The 17,297-nt window shown below is 45.2% G+C and overlaps 1 protein-coding gene across 1 annotated transcript in view; it reads right to left on the bottom strand.

The window, feature by feature from the left end:
* Positions 1-17,297, bottom strand: part of SORL1 (sortilin related receptor 1) — a 158,616-nt gene that overhangs the window by 13,104 nt on the left and 128,215 nt on the right. The window contains exons 34-43 of the mRNA XM_023645011.2: positions 16,463-16,589; positions 16,131-16,300; positions 13,934-14,046; positions 13,601-13,705; positions 12,710-12,782; positions 9,754-9,836; positions 8,438-8,534; positions 5,676-5,860; positions 2,270-2,389; positions 446-610 (exon numbers count right to left, since the gene is read on the bottom strand). Of these exons, the coding sequence (XP_023500779.1) occupies positions 446-610; positions 2,270-2,389; positions 5,676-5,860; positions 8,438-8,534; positions 9,754-9,836; positions 12,710-12,782; positions 13,601-13,705; positions 13,934-14,046; positions 16,131-16,300; positions 16,463-16,589 (1,238 nt within the window). The remainder of the gene's footprint in view (positions 1-445; positions 611-2,269; positions 2,390-5,675; positions 5,861-8,437; positions 8,535-9,753; positions 9,837-12,709; positions 12,783-13,600; positions 13,706-13,933; positions 14,047-16,130; positions 16,301-16,462; positions 16,590-17,297) is intronic.

The following is a 17,297-nucleotide window of genomic DNA, read 5'->3' as shown; positions in this document are numbered from 1 at the left end:
CAGACAGTAAATATTTTAGGCTTTGAAGTCCAGATGGTCTCTGCCACAACTACTCAACTCTGCCATTTGTGGCATGAAAACATCCATAGATAATATGCAAATGAATGGGTATAGCTTTGTTCCAATAAAACTTTATTTATAAAAACAGGCAATGGGCTGGATTTGGCCTGCAGGCCTTTGTGTGCCAATTTCAGAGGGTCAGAGAAGGGAAAGTGAGAAGGCAGAGAAGAAGGGACAAACCAATATAGCAGCCGGGAATGGAGAAGTGGCAACTAAGAAGAGGCACCTATAAGGACTGCGATTTGGCCAGACAGAAATCAGGGAGAGACCGCCTGCTGAGCTCCAACCACCAGGCCCAGGTTTCTTGTCCTATTACAGGACCCCCTGCCTCCTCCCAAACCATGCCAAGAATAAGCCAGGCTGCCTGGACACCCGGCCTGCTCACCAGGTCCTGGTCAGGAGAATCATACGGGGACTCCCACTTGAGGACAGCCGAGGTTTTAGTGATATGAACTGCGTGCAGGTGACGGGGGGGCAGCCTGCTGTCCGGGATCATCTTCACCACAACGTAGTCAGAGGACGGCCCTTCATAGGGCACTACCACCCGGACCTGGAACAAACACCACATGGATGCATGCAGTCTTCACTAAGCCATTTTTTCAACAAAATGGTGATGCTCATACACAATTAAAATTCAATCAGTACAAAAAGATATAAAATGTAAAATAATTCTCCACCTACCCTAGATCTCGAATCCATTCTCCCAGAGGTATCACTGCTAACAGTTTTATGTGTTTCCTTCCAGAAACATCCTATGCATATAGCAGTCCCTCCTTATCTGTGGTTTCGCTTTCCACAGTTCCAGTTTGAAAATATTAAATGGAAAATTCCAGCAATAAACAATGCATAAGTTTTAAATTGAGTGCCGTTCTGAGTAGCATGATGAAATTTCACGCCTTCCCCCTCCATCCTGCCCAGGACGTAAACCATCCTTTTGTCCAGCGTATCCATGCTGTATATGCTACCTGCCCATTAGTCAGTTAGTAGCTATCTTGGTTACTAGATTCACTGTCACGATATCGCAGTGCTTGTGTTCAAGCAACCCTTATTCTACTTACTAATGGCCTCAAAGCACAAGAATAGTGATGCTGGCAATTCAGATATGCCGAAGAGAAGTTATTGTTAATCTCCTACTGTGCCTAATTTGTAAATCAGACTTGATCATAGATATGTATGTATAGAAAGAAACAGTACATATAGGACTCAGCACTATCCATGGTTTCGGGCATCCACTGGGGGTCTCGGAACGTATCCCCCATGAATAAGGGGGTACTACTGTATTAGCACAGAAATACGTATGTGTATATAGATACACACTTACATATTCATGTACCTATGCATAGCCTATTTTTCTTAAAATTTTTTTACACAAATGAGAAAACATTACACATATTATTCTGCTCTTTACTTCTTTCACTTAATAACAGAGCTTAGAGATTTTTCCATACCAGTATATTTAGAGTTGTTGTATTTCTTTTGTATGTTTGCACTGTATTCCATTGCAATGATAAACTATAATATATTTTTGTTTTGCTTTGTTTTGTTTTTTATTTTTGAGGAAGATTAGCCCTAAGCTAACTACTGCCAGTCCTCCTCTTTTTTGCTGAGGAAGACTGGCCCTGAGCTAACATCTGTGCCCATCTTCCTCTACTTTATACATGGGACACCTACCACAGCATGGCGTGCCAAGCGGTGCCATGTCCGTACCCGGGATCTGAACTGGTGAACCCCGGGCCGCCAAGAAGCAGAATGTGCGAACTTAACCACTGCACCACCGGGCCGGCCCCCTAAACTATAATATTTTTAACCAGTCTTCTCTTGATAGACATTTGTTTCAAATCTTTTGCTATCACAAGCAATAGTATACCAAACATCTATTTCCATATATCTCAGCACACATGTAAAAGTACGAAGGCTAAATTCCTACAAGTGGAATCCGACAAAAGCTTTTTCTCTATTTCCGTGACCCGTCTGCCAAGTTCTCACTCCTCCACGATGGACCCGCAGTTGGTTAAGTGGCCATTCATTCTGTGTTTCAGGCAGGAACCTGATGCTTGTCCAGAAGAGGAACTATCCTCCCATCACACACACGGATCCTGGAATCCATGCCTCCAGCTGCCCAGGTCCTGGCTCTGAGCTGGGATTCCAGGAATGAAGACATCCTTAAAAAATGGAAACCCTCCTGGGCTCTCTGGCACAGGAAACTTACCAGAAACAAATACTGTTCATCCCTACTGACAATGACTGTTTTGTTGTGGAGTGAAGTAGTCAAGCTCTTCGGGTTGCGATAGAGGTCAAGAAAAGACGTAGCATAGAAAATACCATAAACCTGGTAAAAAGAGAGAATGGAAAAGGATGTCAGCTCAGTGGCCAGTGACCTCATTCTCTTGAAATGCCTAATTTAAGGCCCTGGAAACTGCTTCAAAAGAGCTCAGAGAGAAGTCTTCATTCAACATTTATTTTATCCGTATTTACAGAGAAAGCATGTTATTCACACCTACGAAGATAAATACGGTGGGGTCTCTGTCCTCAAAGAGCTCATTTTTGAGGAGGGACGGGCAGAGAAGAAAAACAGGCATGATTATAAATAACAAGTTGCAAATACAAAACGTTAGATGCTATACTAAAAGATTGCATGATGAGCCAGGGCAAAGAGAGGGGTTCCCAGAGAGAGGGTGGCACTCTACCAGTGTGAAGCTTGGACGTGGGGAACTGAGCAGATGTGCTGGGTGGGGCAGGCAGCTGTGCGAGTTTGTGGAGGGAGCGTATGGACGGCAGGCAGCAGGGCAGACACTAGTAGCTGCCCAGAAGACATCCATCCTTCCTTTCCTCCTTGGTAGAATCCTGGTTCTTAGTGAGAACCGCGACCTGGAAAGAAGTCTACATTTCCCACCTCCCTCAAAGCTAGGAGAAGCCACATAACAAAGTTCTGGTCAATAAGATGTAAGCAGAAGCATCACTGGGGACCTCTGTGAGGGCCCATTAAAACAGAGGGACGAGCCCTTCTTCCTGCCCTCCTGCTGACTGGAATACAGATGATGTGTGGCTCCCGGAGGCCTCTTGGACCATGAGGTGACCTTGAATATGGATGCCACAGGGTGGAGGTGCAGGGCCTGGGTCCTGGATCAAGCCGTGCCACCACCATGAAGCCCTGGACTGCTGAACTCCAACCTTCTCTTAATTAGGAGGGAAACAGACTGTTTAAAGCTACTATTACTCTCAGTTCCTGATATATGCAGCCATGCTTGACCCTAATTGATACACATGGGACAGTGAGAGCGTTTAAAGCAGGGAAGTGGGAATTTGATGGTGCTTGTAGCAGGGAGGGTGGAAGCTGAGGGAGTTTTTAATGGGAGACTAAGTGTGGAGGAAGCTTCCTTTGTAAGGCAGAATCAAAGAGCATTTTCTGCAAGAGCATACGAGTGGGTAAGAAAAGGGACTTGAAGAAAACCGTCCAAGTCTGGAGAAGTCGTGGGAATGGAGGGAACTGATGGAGATCTGCATAGAGATTTCCAAGTAGCAGACAACAGTATGTTTTTCTCTAGCACCGCTCAGCAGCCAGGACTGGAGAGGGGAAAGCGTGGACAGGAAAGAGGAAGGGAAGCCCTGAAGCCGGTGATAAACTGGGAGGAGGTGAGGAAAGAGAGAATTAGGGGACACAAAGGGGTCAGAAAGAAAATGTGAATGGAGCAGGAACAGGGGACTGAGGGCTCAAAACATGAAATGGGACGAGGAGGCCAGAGCAGGGGCTTCAGAGCTCAGAAGCAGGCCTCATCTCAGCGAGGATGTGCCATGGGGTGGACTGGCTCTGGCCAGGGGCCAAGAAAAGGGACCATGAGCCAAGGGAGCCAGAGGGTAACAAGCCCGCCACCATGGACAGTGACAATGGCAGTCCCCATGGTGGAGAGGAGAAGTATGAGTGAGATGGAGAGTTCTCAGTGAACCAAAGACGGGTAGAAGCTGAGAACGTCCTATGGTGACTTCTTTGGATCGCTCACCCTCTGAAAGCTCTGACAGGAGTAACCAGTCTACCAGAAAGGATGAGGAAGAGCAAGCCTACTTCTTCAAGTTCACATGCAATTGGAGACCCTAAAATCAAGCAACGTTCCAGTGTTCTGTACATTATGCCCTACTCTGTGAAGACAGCTGGGTCTGACAAGGTGGTCATGCCCTCAGTTGGGTCTATAAACGGAGAGAAAGGCCCCTTGGCATCTACTTCAAGGTAAAAGTGATGCTGGGGATGGCTCTGCGCATTCTCATCTCTATCGCTGCCTCAGAATCAGGTTCTGGAGCCCCCAAAGAACGGAGGCTGTTAGAGCAGCCAGGCCTGAGCTCAAACTCAGTCTCCCACTTACTAGAGCTTCAGCTTTGGCAAGTTACTTCACCTCTCTGAGCTTTAGATTCCTCATTGGTCAAGTGGGAACACTTAGCCCACAGAGCTGATGGAAGGATAAAATGGGAGCATGTGTACAAAGGATTTTGCCTGGCACACAGTGGGTACTCAGCAAATCTCACGTCTCCTTTCTTCTTCACTGCCAATCTTACAGACAAGCACTTGCAAGCCTTGGTTTTTCCCCATGAACCAGTCCTGTACCAAATACACACTGGAGATACCCTCAGAAGATAAGACAAAGGCCAGTTCCTCCCTCATCAGTCACTGAGGATCCACTAAGTCACAATATAGATTTAGTTCTACATGCCTTCCCACTTGGAAGCCTCAGAAAACAATCCTTCCCTTCAAGGGACTCACAAACTAGTTAGGTAAGAATAACAGAAGATATCAAATAGGACAAAGCTGTGTCTAATGAAACAGTATGCTGTATGGCACCGACTATAAATATTTCAAGAGCTCATGAGGGAAAGAGATAAAATAGGAGAAGAGTTGGACTTGATGGCTCGGCAGAAGCAGGGAAGGGAAAGAACATAACTCAAGGTACAGAGGCAGGAGGGGGATGGAAAGTGCCAAGAACCTCGGGAAGGCTGCCCTAAAAGCAAAGGCAGGCACGTACTGGGGAGGGGTGGAAAATGAAACACCAGACTCAAAAGGAAAGGCAGGCACGTACTGGGGAGGGGTGGAAAATAAAACACCAGACTCAAAAGGAAGCACAAATCTAATCATAGTGAATCCAAATGCAGATATGAAAACAAAAGAAAAAGAAAGACCTATATACAAGTGCAGCAGAGACACTGGAATGAACGGGGGACACATTTGAGAAGACTGGCCCCAGCAGGCACGTGGGGATCACGTGAAGGGGGAAGGAGCTGCGGGCAAGATACTTAGAGGCAGTATTCATCATCACTGCTGCTGACTTCTCACCAAGCCCACATGACCCAAGGTGAGTCCCCAAGCAGAGGAATATGCCACCCTCTTTACTCTCACGATCTATTTGACAGCAAACAGCACACGACACTTTCTCTCAGATGACAGGCCAGGGTGAGGCAAGGGATGCTGGGGCTGGGATGTCAGGGGCCTCTAGAAGGTAATTCCGAACTTACCAAGAAGGTAGCTTGTGTTTGGGGTGAGTAAGGAGGAAGCAGCAACAGAGGAGAGAGTCTTGGGGCTGCCCAGTGACCTAACCTCAGGGGAGAGTCCATCCTTGCTCTGGCTGACTTACCACATTCCTGGGGCCAGTCCAGGTGCATTCCACGGCAGTCTGATTGATGGCCTTGGCTTTGAGGCTGGGAGCAGGTGGGCGGACTCCTTTGGTCGTGACATGCTCAAATGCCAGAGGACTATCCCCCAAGTCGGTTTTGGCCCAGGCAGAAATCTCATAGGCTGTATGAGCTGTCAGATTGCCAACTGCGGAAACAGGGACAAGGAGATGCCATGAGGGAGCTGGGGGTGTTAGTCAAGAATTTGTGTCCTGATACACACATCCTAGTTTTTTAATGTACTCTCTCAATTTAAGTGAGTCCCACATGTTGTAGGATTTTTACTATTTTACAAATTCATCCAGTGTTATTTTTTTTTTTTAGATTTTTTTTTTTTTTTTTTTTTTCCTTTTTCTCCCTAAAGCCCCCCGGTACATAGTTGTATATTCTTCGTTGTGGGTCCTTCAAGTTGTGGCATGTGGGATGCCGCCTCAACGTGGCTTGACGAGCAGTGCCATGTCCGCGCCCAGGATTCGAACCAACGAAACACTGGGCCGCCTGCAGCGCAGCACGCGAACTCAACCACTCGGCCACGGGGCCAGCCCCGATCCAGCGTTATTTTTTGATGACTATTCAAGTAACACACTGCATGGGCACCAGGTAATTTCTTTTAAAACTGACTACCTGGGGATATAAATTGGTACAACACTCTGGGAGAGCCATTTGGCCTTGTCTAAGAGACTTGAAATTCTTCACAACCTTTAATCTAGTTATCCTACGAAATCAAGAGAGAGACTCAAAAATTTATGTAGTGAGGATGTCCATCACAGTGTTTGTTGAAAAGGAAAAAACTACATAAACTGACTGTCCAGCAACAGGGAAATAGTTCAATAATGTGCATTCCATGAACTTCATGTGCTTTCATGTGTGTTACATGAACTATTATGCAGCCAGTAAAAGTTGTTTCCAAGAATTTTATAAGACTAGAAAATTCTCACAGTTTTATGTTAAGTGAAAAAGGCAGGATACAAAACTATATATAGTATTATTCCAATTTTGTAAAAAAGATATAAAGAGATCAATGAAGAGGGAAAAAACTAATTTAGGAGAAATCTGAAATGTAAAGGGGGTCCCTGGAAAGTGAAATTATAGGAAATTTAAAATTTTTATTATACCTGTTTTGTTTTCTAAATTTTTTATAATAAACAAGTGCTCCCTTTCTAATTAGGGGAAATGTTATCAAAAACTAAAAGAGCAGAGGAGTCAGCCTGGTGGCACGGCAGTTAAGTGCGCAGGTTCGACTTCAGTGGCCTGGAGTTCACCGGTTCGGATCCTGGGTGCAGATACGGCACCGCTTCGCAAGCCATGCTGTGGCAGGCGTCCCACATATAAAGCAGAGGAAGATGGGCACAGATGTTAGCTCAGGGCCAGTCTTCCTCAGCAAAAAGAGGAGGATTGGCAGCAGATGTTAGCTCAGGGCTAATGTTCCTCAAAAAAAAAAAAAAGAAAGAAAAGAAAAGAAAACTGAAAGAGCAGAGAATAAAGAGAGAATCTGCTAAGAGGACAGCCTTTGGAATCAGAAGGACTTGGGTTCAAGGCCTCACTGTTCCCTTTATAGCTGTATAACCTAGGATAAAGTATGCAAACTCTGCAAGCCATCTCCTTGTTTGTAAGATGGGGAAAAATAACATGTATAGCAGCTGGCTGTCGCAGGGACTAAAGAAGAAAATGCTCATAAAGTGCTGGGCAGGATGCCTAGCACCAAGCTAGCCCTTAATATACGTCAGGCAACAGCTTATAAGACTTTCGTTCCCGACTGCCAATTTCTCTTGGTGCGACGTAGAGGCAATGAGATCATAGCCTTTGGAATTAGAAAGATGTAGGTTCCAATTCTGGTTCCCCCACCTCCCAAGGGAATTACTTAATCTTTGAACCTTGTTTTCTCATCCATAAAATGAGCATGCTCCACAGAATTATTACTGAGGTTATGTAAACAATACACACAGAGTGCCAGGGTAAATGCCTGAACACAGGAAGTGCTCAACGTTATTTTTACTCTTGGCCAACTTCCTTGGGCAACATTCGGCTTCCGGAAAAAAAGACAATAATATAATACCTGTTAGGAATAGAAATATGATTGAAAGTACTTTGCAGACAGGCCACAAGAGGAAAGGAAGGAGCTCCTGTGTCATTCTCAACATTCATAGACAGCCTTTGCCATTGAAGGTTTTGTCTTGGAAATAAATGATAATCCATCCTTTAGCCCATTTTCAGATATGAGAATTTTCATCGAGACTCACTATTTGCCCAGATATAAGAGAGACTGGACCACTTCCTTCCTTCACTCAGTCTGCTCGTCCCTTCTTTCAACAAATATTCATTAAACACCAATTACGCACCAGGCCCTGTCCACCTCACACCTGCAAAGGAGGAGCAAACCAGGCCAGAAAAGAGAGACGGGTAACTAAATCTAGGAACTCTTTCTTTTGGAACTCAAAAATCATCTGTAGAGGGTTAATCTGGCTTCCTCCCAGTCTTTCCTCCTTTTAAGCCTCCAACTTCCATTAAGAGCCATCAGGTTAGAAGGGGCTAGAGGAACCACCAAGCAGATCCCTCGCGTGGGCTCAGGAGTCATTTACAGTGTCCCCATTCTGCCCAGCGAGAATGGCAGTTGGAGAAGACCCCCTACCTCTCCCAGGCACCCCACACAAGCTCTACTGCTAGGACAGCATGGATCCAGCCTCATTCCTTCCTGCTCACACACTGCCTAGCTCCAAGGTGTTACCTTTGTGTGACAACATGCTCCCTTGGAAGTTCAACGTTCTCTTCTCCTGTTTGTGGCTGTCAAATGCCCAGAAAAGGTTCACAACATAGCCATTCACCTGCCAAGAACCAGGAAATATGTTACATGAAGAGTACACAGTCACAGAGCACACCAAACACAAAAGGCACCCCTTTTCTGTTGTTTCCTTGGGTATCTCATTTCTTACAACAGACGGATTGTTTCTTTTGATCTTTAAACTAGTTCCAATTGTACTTTCATTGAATATTTATACTCCACCTACTTCTAAAAATAAATGTGAGACCATTTATAATACAAAATACAGATTCAAAGAAACAAACAAAAAATCAATGCAGAATAAAAGGACAAGAACCAATTAACAAAGGCTGAAAGAGGAAAAATTGAAAAGATAATTAGGTTATGGTAATTAACGATAAATCTTAGCTCAAGTGGTCCTTGCAGTGAAGGCCATGAGGTCAATACAAAGGGGGCTTGGTTAGATCTCATTGTCTAACAGGAGCAAATATATCCATGCATCAAGAAAGACTACCTTCACCAAGTCCTGAGCTCACAGAAGGATTTGATCTATAGATCTTTAAATATGGGACAATAAAAAAAATAATGTTTTCAAGACAAAAGATTATATAGACAAGGATGACATACGGCCATTTCTTGCATCAACTGTTTCTAAAGCCAAGGACATGACATCAAATTGTAGTTCAGTAAATGGCACCAGGACTCTGAAGGCTGTTTGTCCTGCCACAACTTCACAGACAGGAAGGAATATGAGGAGAAAAACAAGAAGAACACTATGGAAGGTGGATCCCAACTTGAGAAACCACAGGGACACAGGGAACTACGGTGAAGTTGGCTATGCAGATGGGCCAAGTGGAGAGGCCGGTGGTGCTGGAAGAGGAGGATATTGGGTAGGTATAAGTGGATATGTTTCCAAGGTATCTGACTCTTACAAGACTCCCTTCCAGTGTGGGAACCTCTGCATTAGCGCTCAGCACCAGGAAATCCAATAAAGCTGAAAATTACAGGGCATACATATTCTGTTAACACCAACTCTTTATTTGCACTGTAGCTGTGAACCATTTAATTATATGGTTAAAAAAAAAGGCACCAGGCTGAGGCAGAATAATTACATGTGAAGACTCAAGTTGTTCTTTGTGGAGGGAGGGACCAACCCAGTTGCGGTATTTTGGCTTCACTGGATCAAGTCATTCGTTTTTCTTAATCTTACTGTACTCTGTTGTATGAGTTCCCTTACAAAGTTAACACCCCACCCGACTGCTAGTTTGAAATTTCAACATTACCTTGATGTCATTATCCATGGACAGGGTAAAGCTTAGAGAATTCTCACTATAGCTGTCAATGTGGATATCTGGTGGTGGGATCACTGGAAACAAAAAGGAAGTCAAAAAGAGAAACCCCGTGATGAAAAGTGAGGAAGGCAGGACTTAACAGTTTTCAACTCCACACACAAAGCGCTCTTTCAGTTGGGGAAGAAAGGGCATTTCTTGGGCTGTTTTCACTTGTCCGTCTCTTTGACCACTGCTGTCCTGAAGCTGAGGTTGGGTCCAGAGTTGCCTGGTGAACACATAACTATCTTGGCTCTCTCAGCTACCCTGGCAGTTAGGCTGGGCAGAAAAATTCCATGATGCAAATGCCCCAAACAGCCCAGCTTTAGCCTGCTTCTGAACCATGCTGGATCCCAGGGAGTGCCACCTTTACTGGCACCAACAAAGTCCCAGCGGCCTCAAGTCCTTTTTGAAGGTTGACAACAAGACAAATCGTAAGTCATAAATTGTAAATGTACGTGTGGCAACATGGAAAGGACGTGGCCTCTGGAGTCTGGCAAACTTGAGTTCAAATTCCTGTTCAGACTCGTAAGAACTGGGTAACCTGGGGCAAGTTACTGATCCTCATTAAGCCTGGAGATGCTATCTACACTTCACGGAAGTGGGCAAATTCACTCAAATCAGGTATGTAAAGTGCCTAGCACGGAGCTAATATTCCCTTTCTCTTCCTTTGCAATAAAGTCCCACCCCGATGGATTAAAGAACCGGTAAGGCCATGGGCATTCTCAAAAAGACCAGAGCTCAAGCTGAACACTGAGGGGTCAAGGAGAGAGGAGCTGAGACAAAAGACCCCTCGAGTTCGAGAGATGAGCATCGTGCTTGACATCTTGAAGGTCTGCCCACAAGAGAGCTGACGGTGCTCACCAGGCGTAATCTAAAAGGGATCCACGGGGTAAATACTATCAGAAGATAATATTTAAATGACAACTTACATATTAGACTCTCAGCACATGCACCTCTTATGGAGGCAAAGGAAGAGAGACTCAAAGGAGAGGACAAGATCTGGCGACAAGAGATGTAGGAAAATCTGGAGGAGTCCCTCCAGATGATCAACCACATAAAAATGGGCTTGAGGAAAACGCAGTAACTAGAAGAAGAAAAGACACTCGGGGTTTCAGGCAGCCAACTCAGAGCCAAACGGCGCGAGTACTGCTGTAAAGCCGACCTGAATTATAATCATGCGACTGGGGACAGGTCACAATCCTCTCCAAAATCCAATTTCCTTGGCTACAGAATGAGCCTAAGGATGCTTACAGGATTGATAAGGATTAAAAGAGATCAATTTCTGTAGAACAATAAGCACGGTGCTTAGAACACAAGAAGTACTTGACAAACAGTGGCTTCGCTCCTTGTTGTTATTAACCCACTACACTCACTAATTAATTTGATGCTTCTGGCTGACGCCACTGCTGCTTTCGTCCTTCGTCTGCTTATGTTATTATGATCCAAGGTCATGAATATTTCAAACAAATACTTGCTGACTCGGCACCCGGTTGCCCTCTGTACATACCCTAACCAAAACCCATGCAAGGAGCTGAGATTCACCAAAATCGTATAAAAGAAGTTTGAGTGAAGTAACCACCCACTGAGATTTTCAAATGCAGGTGTGACTTGTGCCTATGGAATTCAAGGTACATGTTTTTTGTTGACCATCCAAAGTCCCTTCGTTTCAGTATGTACCATCAGTGTATTCTGACTCTGATTTTCTAGAGGGAAATGATACAATAAAAACTCTAAGGTAGTATGAATTCGGCACACTTTTTCCAATACCCAGTGGCACCCTGCTCCAAAGACCGGCCGGCTTCACTAAGTCTGGCTGCCTCCTGCCCTGATCTCATCACCCTCAATTTTAAAGGCAACCAGAGTGACTCTCCATGACCCAGAGCCTCCTTCTCACAGGCTCAGGTTGAAGTCAAATCTCCTGTCACATTCCATGTAACACTTCTGGCTCTAACACCTCCAAGTCCAGAAACGAAAGCCCCAAGTGCCAAGGCTAAGATCAGGAAAACCACTCAACAGAGGGGTTGTGGTCTGTCTCCCAAAGCGAGCGGAGGCCTTCATTTAACTGCTTCAATTCACTCATTCATCAGCTATTTCATTGGTTCCTACTTGATGCCAGTGCTAGAGTGGAGGAAACCAGACCAGATCTCTGCCATTATGAGGCACACATGCAAGAGGATGAGCGAGCCACCCAGAAAGCAGGGCGACCCAGGGGGCTGCCCGTGAGTCAGCCTAGGGGGAAGCAGTGTAAGCACAGGGGTCAAGGGCATAGAGTTCAGGGTGAGGTGGATCAGGTTCCAATACCAGCTCTGCCACTTACTGAGTGTGTGGCAAGTGACATAATCTCTTTCTAGTTCCTTATCTGCTCTTATAGCTGTTCTAAGGGTTCAATGAGATGAGCTGATGTATGCAAGGCAGCGAGCAATCCAGACGGCTCAGTCCTTGGCAGGCAATCAGCCACTACTAATACCAGCCCCCGTGCTGGAAAACACCACCTACACATCATCTACTGGTGCTGCTGGGAGAAGTAACAAGCATCAGGTGGTACTCTTTTAAAAACACCATAAATGAACATGTACAAAATCATCTTTATTTTTAATAAGGAGAGACTCCTTCTATTTTGGATAGTGTGCATGATCCCGAAGGGCCAAGCACGATGGCCTTTGGAAAGCCCTTTGGCTACCTGCATTTTAAGAAACGCTCAATTCCAGGAGGCGGAATGCATTCAACAGTCACCCCAAAACCGTCTGTATCTACAGCACTAGGGAGACACCCAGAAATGTGCGCGTGTTGGGGGTAGGCGGTTGTGTGAAGTTTTCTAATCTATGCTTCCCCACTTTCCAGTCAGACTAAACGTTATTTCCCAAGGGTTTCTATCTTCTCTCAATCTGCAAATGCTGGAATCATTTACCTTTTCCTTTTATGGTGGTAATGGATTTAGAATCGCTCCAGTTTCCTATTCCACGACTAGTCACAGCAGCCACCTTTCAAATCAGAGTGTGAATTAGTATGAAATAAAGGCAATATATCATAAAGCGAGAATTCTCAATGAGCTAAAGGGGTGAGACTTTGGAAACGAGGGTGGAAAAAATTATATACAGAGGGATCCAGATATTCAGAGGCCCCAGCAATGAGATAAGAGGGCAAAAGAGACAGGGGAGGGAATGCGAGGAAAGGGAATTGTGACAGTGCTGAGATTATGAAATTTCTACTGATTGACGGATGTCAAGGTTCTTCTAAAGGGCGGGGTGTGAGAGTGTGTGTTTGTGTGACCACATATACACACACAAACTACACACATATATGCAAAAAGGTACTGAGGAAATTATCAGCATAAGGGAGTCTGTGTATGCACTTAATGGTCTCAACAAACATTTTGCACAAAATCTATCTTCTTTCTCCTAAAGAAATAATATATTTCAGAAGAACCACACAATTTCAGTTTATAAATGCCACTTATCATAGCTCACATCACTCTGCAGCTCCAGATAAGCAGAAATGAGGTGGCTGCACAAGTGCAGGAGCTGGAACGCTAGCAGAATTTCTGGGTTCGAGGCAGGTAAAGCTGCGTTAGCAGGAATTCTCGGTTATCTGAGGGAAGTCTGATTCCAAGTTCCTTGTGGCAATGGTGAAAGAGATTGAAAGAAATGATGACCCACCCAGGGCAAGGGGTTGCATATTTATCAGATTACTAATAAGCATCTCATTAAAGGTAAGCATGGGTTCTCGGGAAACAGCAACCATCTCCATATGGTCTAAGATCGCCCTGAAGGCTGGAATGGTGGTAATAAACAATACTCACTCGGACAGTGTATTGAGCGCTGACCAGTAAGTTCTTTATTTCTGTAAAGTTACTAGCAGCCCTCTGGGAGGCCCACATCTTGGAACCACTCCTGCTGTATTCTACCTAAAGTGAGAAGAAAAAAATATTAGTAAAAGGTACCCAAAGGTCTAAGGCACCCTAATACATTATACGGAGGCCAGAGGAGAAAGGGCAAAAGGAGGTGCAAAACGTTCTAACGGATGGATCATCCCAAATCAAGTCCTCGTCATACGGAACACACTTCTGCTCTAACAGACCCAGAAATCTCCTACGCACCCCAACACACATGGCCAACTCCAGGAAGATACTTACAATGTACTCTCGGATGAGGCCATGGGTGTGAGCGGGAGGAGTCCATTGGCCCACAATCACACCTTCCACTTCCCTGTGCAGTGACAGCTGGAGATTCTGAGGGGCGTCTGGCACTAGAAAGGAGTTAACTCGAGGTTAAAACCCATCTGCCTACTAGTCAACTGGAGGAATTTCTGAGCTTAAAATAAGGATAAGAGAGAATCGAGGGCCAGGATTGGGACCCATCCATTAGAAAAGGCCGTTAGCTTGGTCTTCACACTGACAAAAAAACCTTTCTCTCTTCCAGAATGCAAGGTGCACCGTCTACACATCAGATCACGGCTCAGTGGGGTCTGATGCAGGTTTGTGGCTCCCAAGGGCTGCAGGGGGGAATCACTTGGGCAGGCTGCGTCTCCACTGGCCCTGGGACTTCAATGCTGAGATCTTACTTGTCAGGGACACTGCCTGCTGCCTCAACTTCTCATACAACAAAACAGGACTGTGGGCATGACTACCAAGGAGTAGGACTTAGTCTCCAACATCACAGAACTTCTTTATCGACAGAATGGGATCACCTTCAAACCAGACCCTTAAATGACTTTAGTGCTCCCATATTCAAGACACTTCTAGATCTTTTCTTTTGTGACTACCTTCAGTGCCAGGTTAGAAGTCACACACGAAAACTAGTTATAATACTTTTAAGTCTAGCTTCATTTTGACTCCAGGGTGTTCATCCATGTTGATAATCCACAGAAGATGAATGTGATAGGGTTGAATTTTGTCACACCGCTTCCCCACCCCTCTCCCCCCATTCATGCTGAAATCTTAACTCCCAGTACCTCAGAATGTGACTGGATTTGGAGACAGGGTCTTTAAAGAGGCAATTAAGTTAAAATGAGGTCATTGGAGTGGGGCCTAACCCAACATAAGTGGTGTTCTTATAAGAAGATGAAATTAGGACACAGAAACACACAGAGGGAAGACCATGTGAAGACACATGGAGAAGACGGCCATCTTACGAGCCAAGGACAGAGGCCTCAGAAGAAAGAACCCTGCCAACACCTTGATCTCAGACTTCCAGCCTCCAGAACTGTGAGACAATAAATTCCTGTTGTTGAAGCCACCTGGTCTGCAGTACTATGGCAGCCCGAGCAAATAATACAATGACTGGTCGTCAACAATCAGTGACCTGCAAGTCCTTCAGGGGCAGGAACTGTGTCTTATCCATCTCTCTATCTCCAATGTCTAACATTATCTCTGAGCAATAGTAGGTGCTCAGCTAATATGTGTGCAAGAAAATCAATGAATGGGATATTTCAAAGATAGTTCCAGAGTGTCAAGAGTTTAGCCATGGTATTGCTGCCTCAGCATCCATTTTGTTTGGCCAAGCGGCCTACAGGGGCCTTAAACTGACATTAGTCCCTCATGCAAGGGCCCTACATAACAGCACGCAGAGTCTCAAGAAAATCTAAGTTCCTAATAGAGGCATGTGCCCCAGGTCCTGCTTCTCTCTCTGCCTGCATCCTACCTGGACCTCCCTATAGGGCCCTCCTAGGCATGCGTGTACCTCCTCCAGGACATGGGAGTTCTAAACTTCTCTGTTTCCATTTCCACTGTGGGCTTTCATTGACCATTCAACACCAGGGCTCTACTCAACAAACGTTAATTTAACAAAGTCACAACACAGAGGTTCTGATGCGGCAGCTGCAAAGAGGAGTTCACAAAACCTTGGGAACAAACCAACCTTGGCATAAGCACATAGGTGCCCAATGTCAACTGCTCTGAAGGGGAGAGGAAGCAGGGAACTCTCCCGGATACATATAATTTACATACGTAAATTTCTTCAAAACTTAGCCACAATACTTTTCTGACCTGCCTCAAATTTTAACCATGATGAGCTCCTACGTACCAAGTACTGGGAAATACCTAGAGAAGGAAGGTAGAGGCAGAAACTAGACAAGAAATATAAAAGAGGGCAATGGTGGACAGAATCTGAAATTAACTTGTTAAGGTACAAGAACAGTAAGTGACATAATGAGAATACATGTTCAACAACTAAGGCAGGATGATAAAACTTGGCCACAATCATCTGTACATGTGAGTATGGCACATATGAGTATTCATGTGCCATGTTCCCACATCCGGAGCATCCCTGGGAAACTCTGAAAATTCCACATAAGGTCTCGTACATGCCATAAAAATAAACTATAACACTTACATCCTTCTGGAGTCCTCAGAGTCACGAAGTCATTGGTATTGTGCACCTTGCTCAGACATTGGACCTGCACTTTAACCTGATATGTGGTATCTGGCTTCAAGACCTTTAATATCATGTTTGTTTTATTGCTGTGGGTCTCCAGAGTCTTCCACATGCTCTCTCCAACCACCCTGGCCAAGAGAATAAAGACTTCGTCACATCAAAGCAGCATGGGGTGGCTGAGATGTCTGACTGGTTAATAAAGAGCCACTCCGTGCACAGCACAAGTTTACAGAACATCCAGTGGCAAGGAGGACATCATTTTCTTCTCCCGTGGAAAAGAGGGGACCCACCGGTAGTAGACGTTGTAGACACAAGAAGCAGAGGGCATTTTTTTGGGTCGCGTCCAGGTCAGAGTCACATCCCCAGAGAAGTCAGCTGTCCACTGAAGATTCTGTACTTTGTAAACAGTTAACTCATCTAGAGAGATAAAGGGGGGAAAGGAAAAGAAAGTGATATCTTACAAATCCTTGGATTTCAGAGGACCCAAGACGTCCCTTAATTATAGGCAGACCTACCATGCTCTAGATTGTCAAGCCACAGTCATCTTAAAAGACATCCCAGAAAATAGAGTTGAACCTTCCTACGCAACCTTTCCTAAGGTCTCCTAAATTTCCAGTCATGCTATTTGTCCTTGTGGTTCACCTCCCTCCTGTGTGCAGTGACATTAAGCCTGTTTCTCAACAGAGAATGCTACAAGTCCAAGGACAAGATCATAGCAGGATCTGTTACTGCCACAGATTGACTATTTGTGTTCCCCCAAATTCATATGCTGAAACCTAACCCCCAATGTGATGGTATTAGGAAGTGGGGCCCCTAGAAGGCGAGTAGGCTGTAAGGACGGAGCCCTCATGAATGAGGTCAGTATCCTCATAAAAGAGACCCCAAGAGAGCTCCCTCACCCCTTCCACTGCGTGAGGACACAAAGATGGATGTCTGGACCAAGAAGCGGGCCCTCATCAGACACTGAACTGGCTGGCACTTTGATCTTGGACTTTCCAGTCTCCAGAACTGTGAGAAATAAGTTTCTATTGTTTATAAGCCACCCAGTCTGTGGTATTCTGTTACAGCAGCTCCAAAGGACTAAGACCATTACTAAATGCATTCCAGACAGAAGAACTGAGCCAA

This window comes from Equus caballus, chromosome 7 (assembly GCF_041296265.1).
Source record: "Equus caballus isolate H_3958 breed thoroughbred chromosome 7, TB-T2T, whole genome shotgun sequence".
Classification (NCBI taxonomy): domain Eukaryota; kingdom Metazoa; phylum Chordata; class Mammalia; order Perissodactyla; family Equidae; genus Equus; species Equus caballus.
The sequence above is the reverse complement of the archived record's forward strand: the minus strand, read 5'-3'. Positions and strand labels throughout refer to the sequence as shown.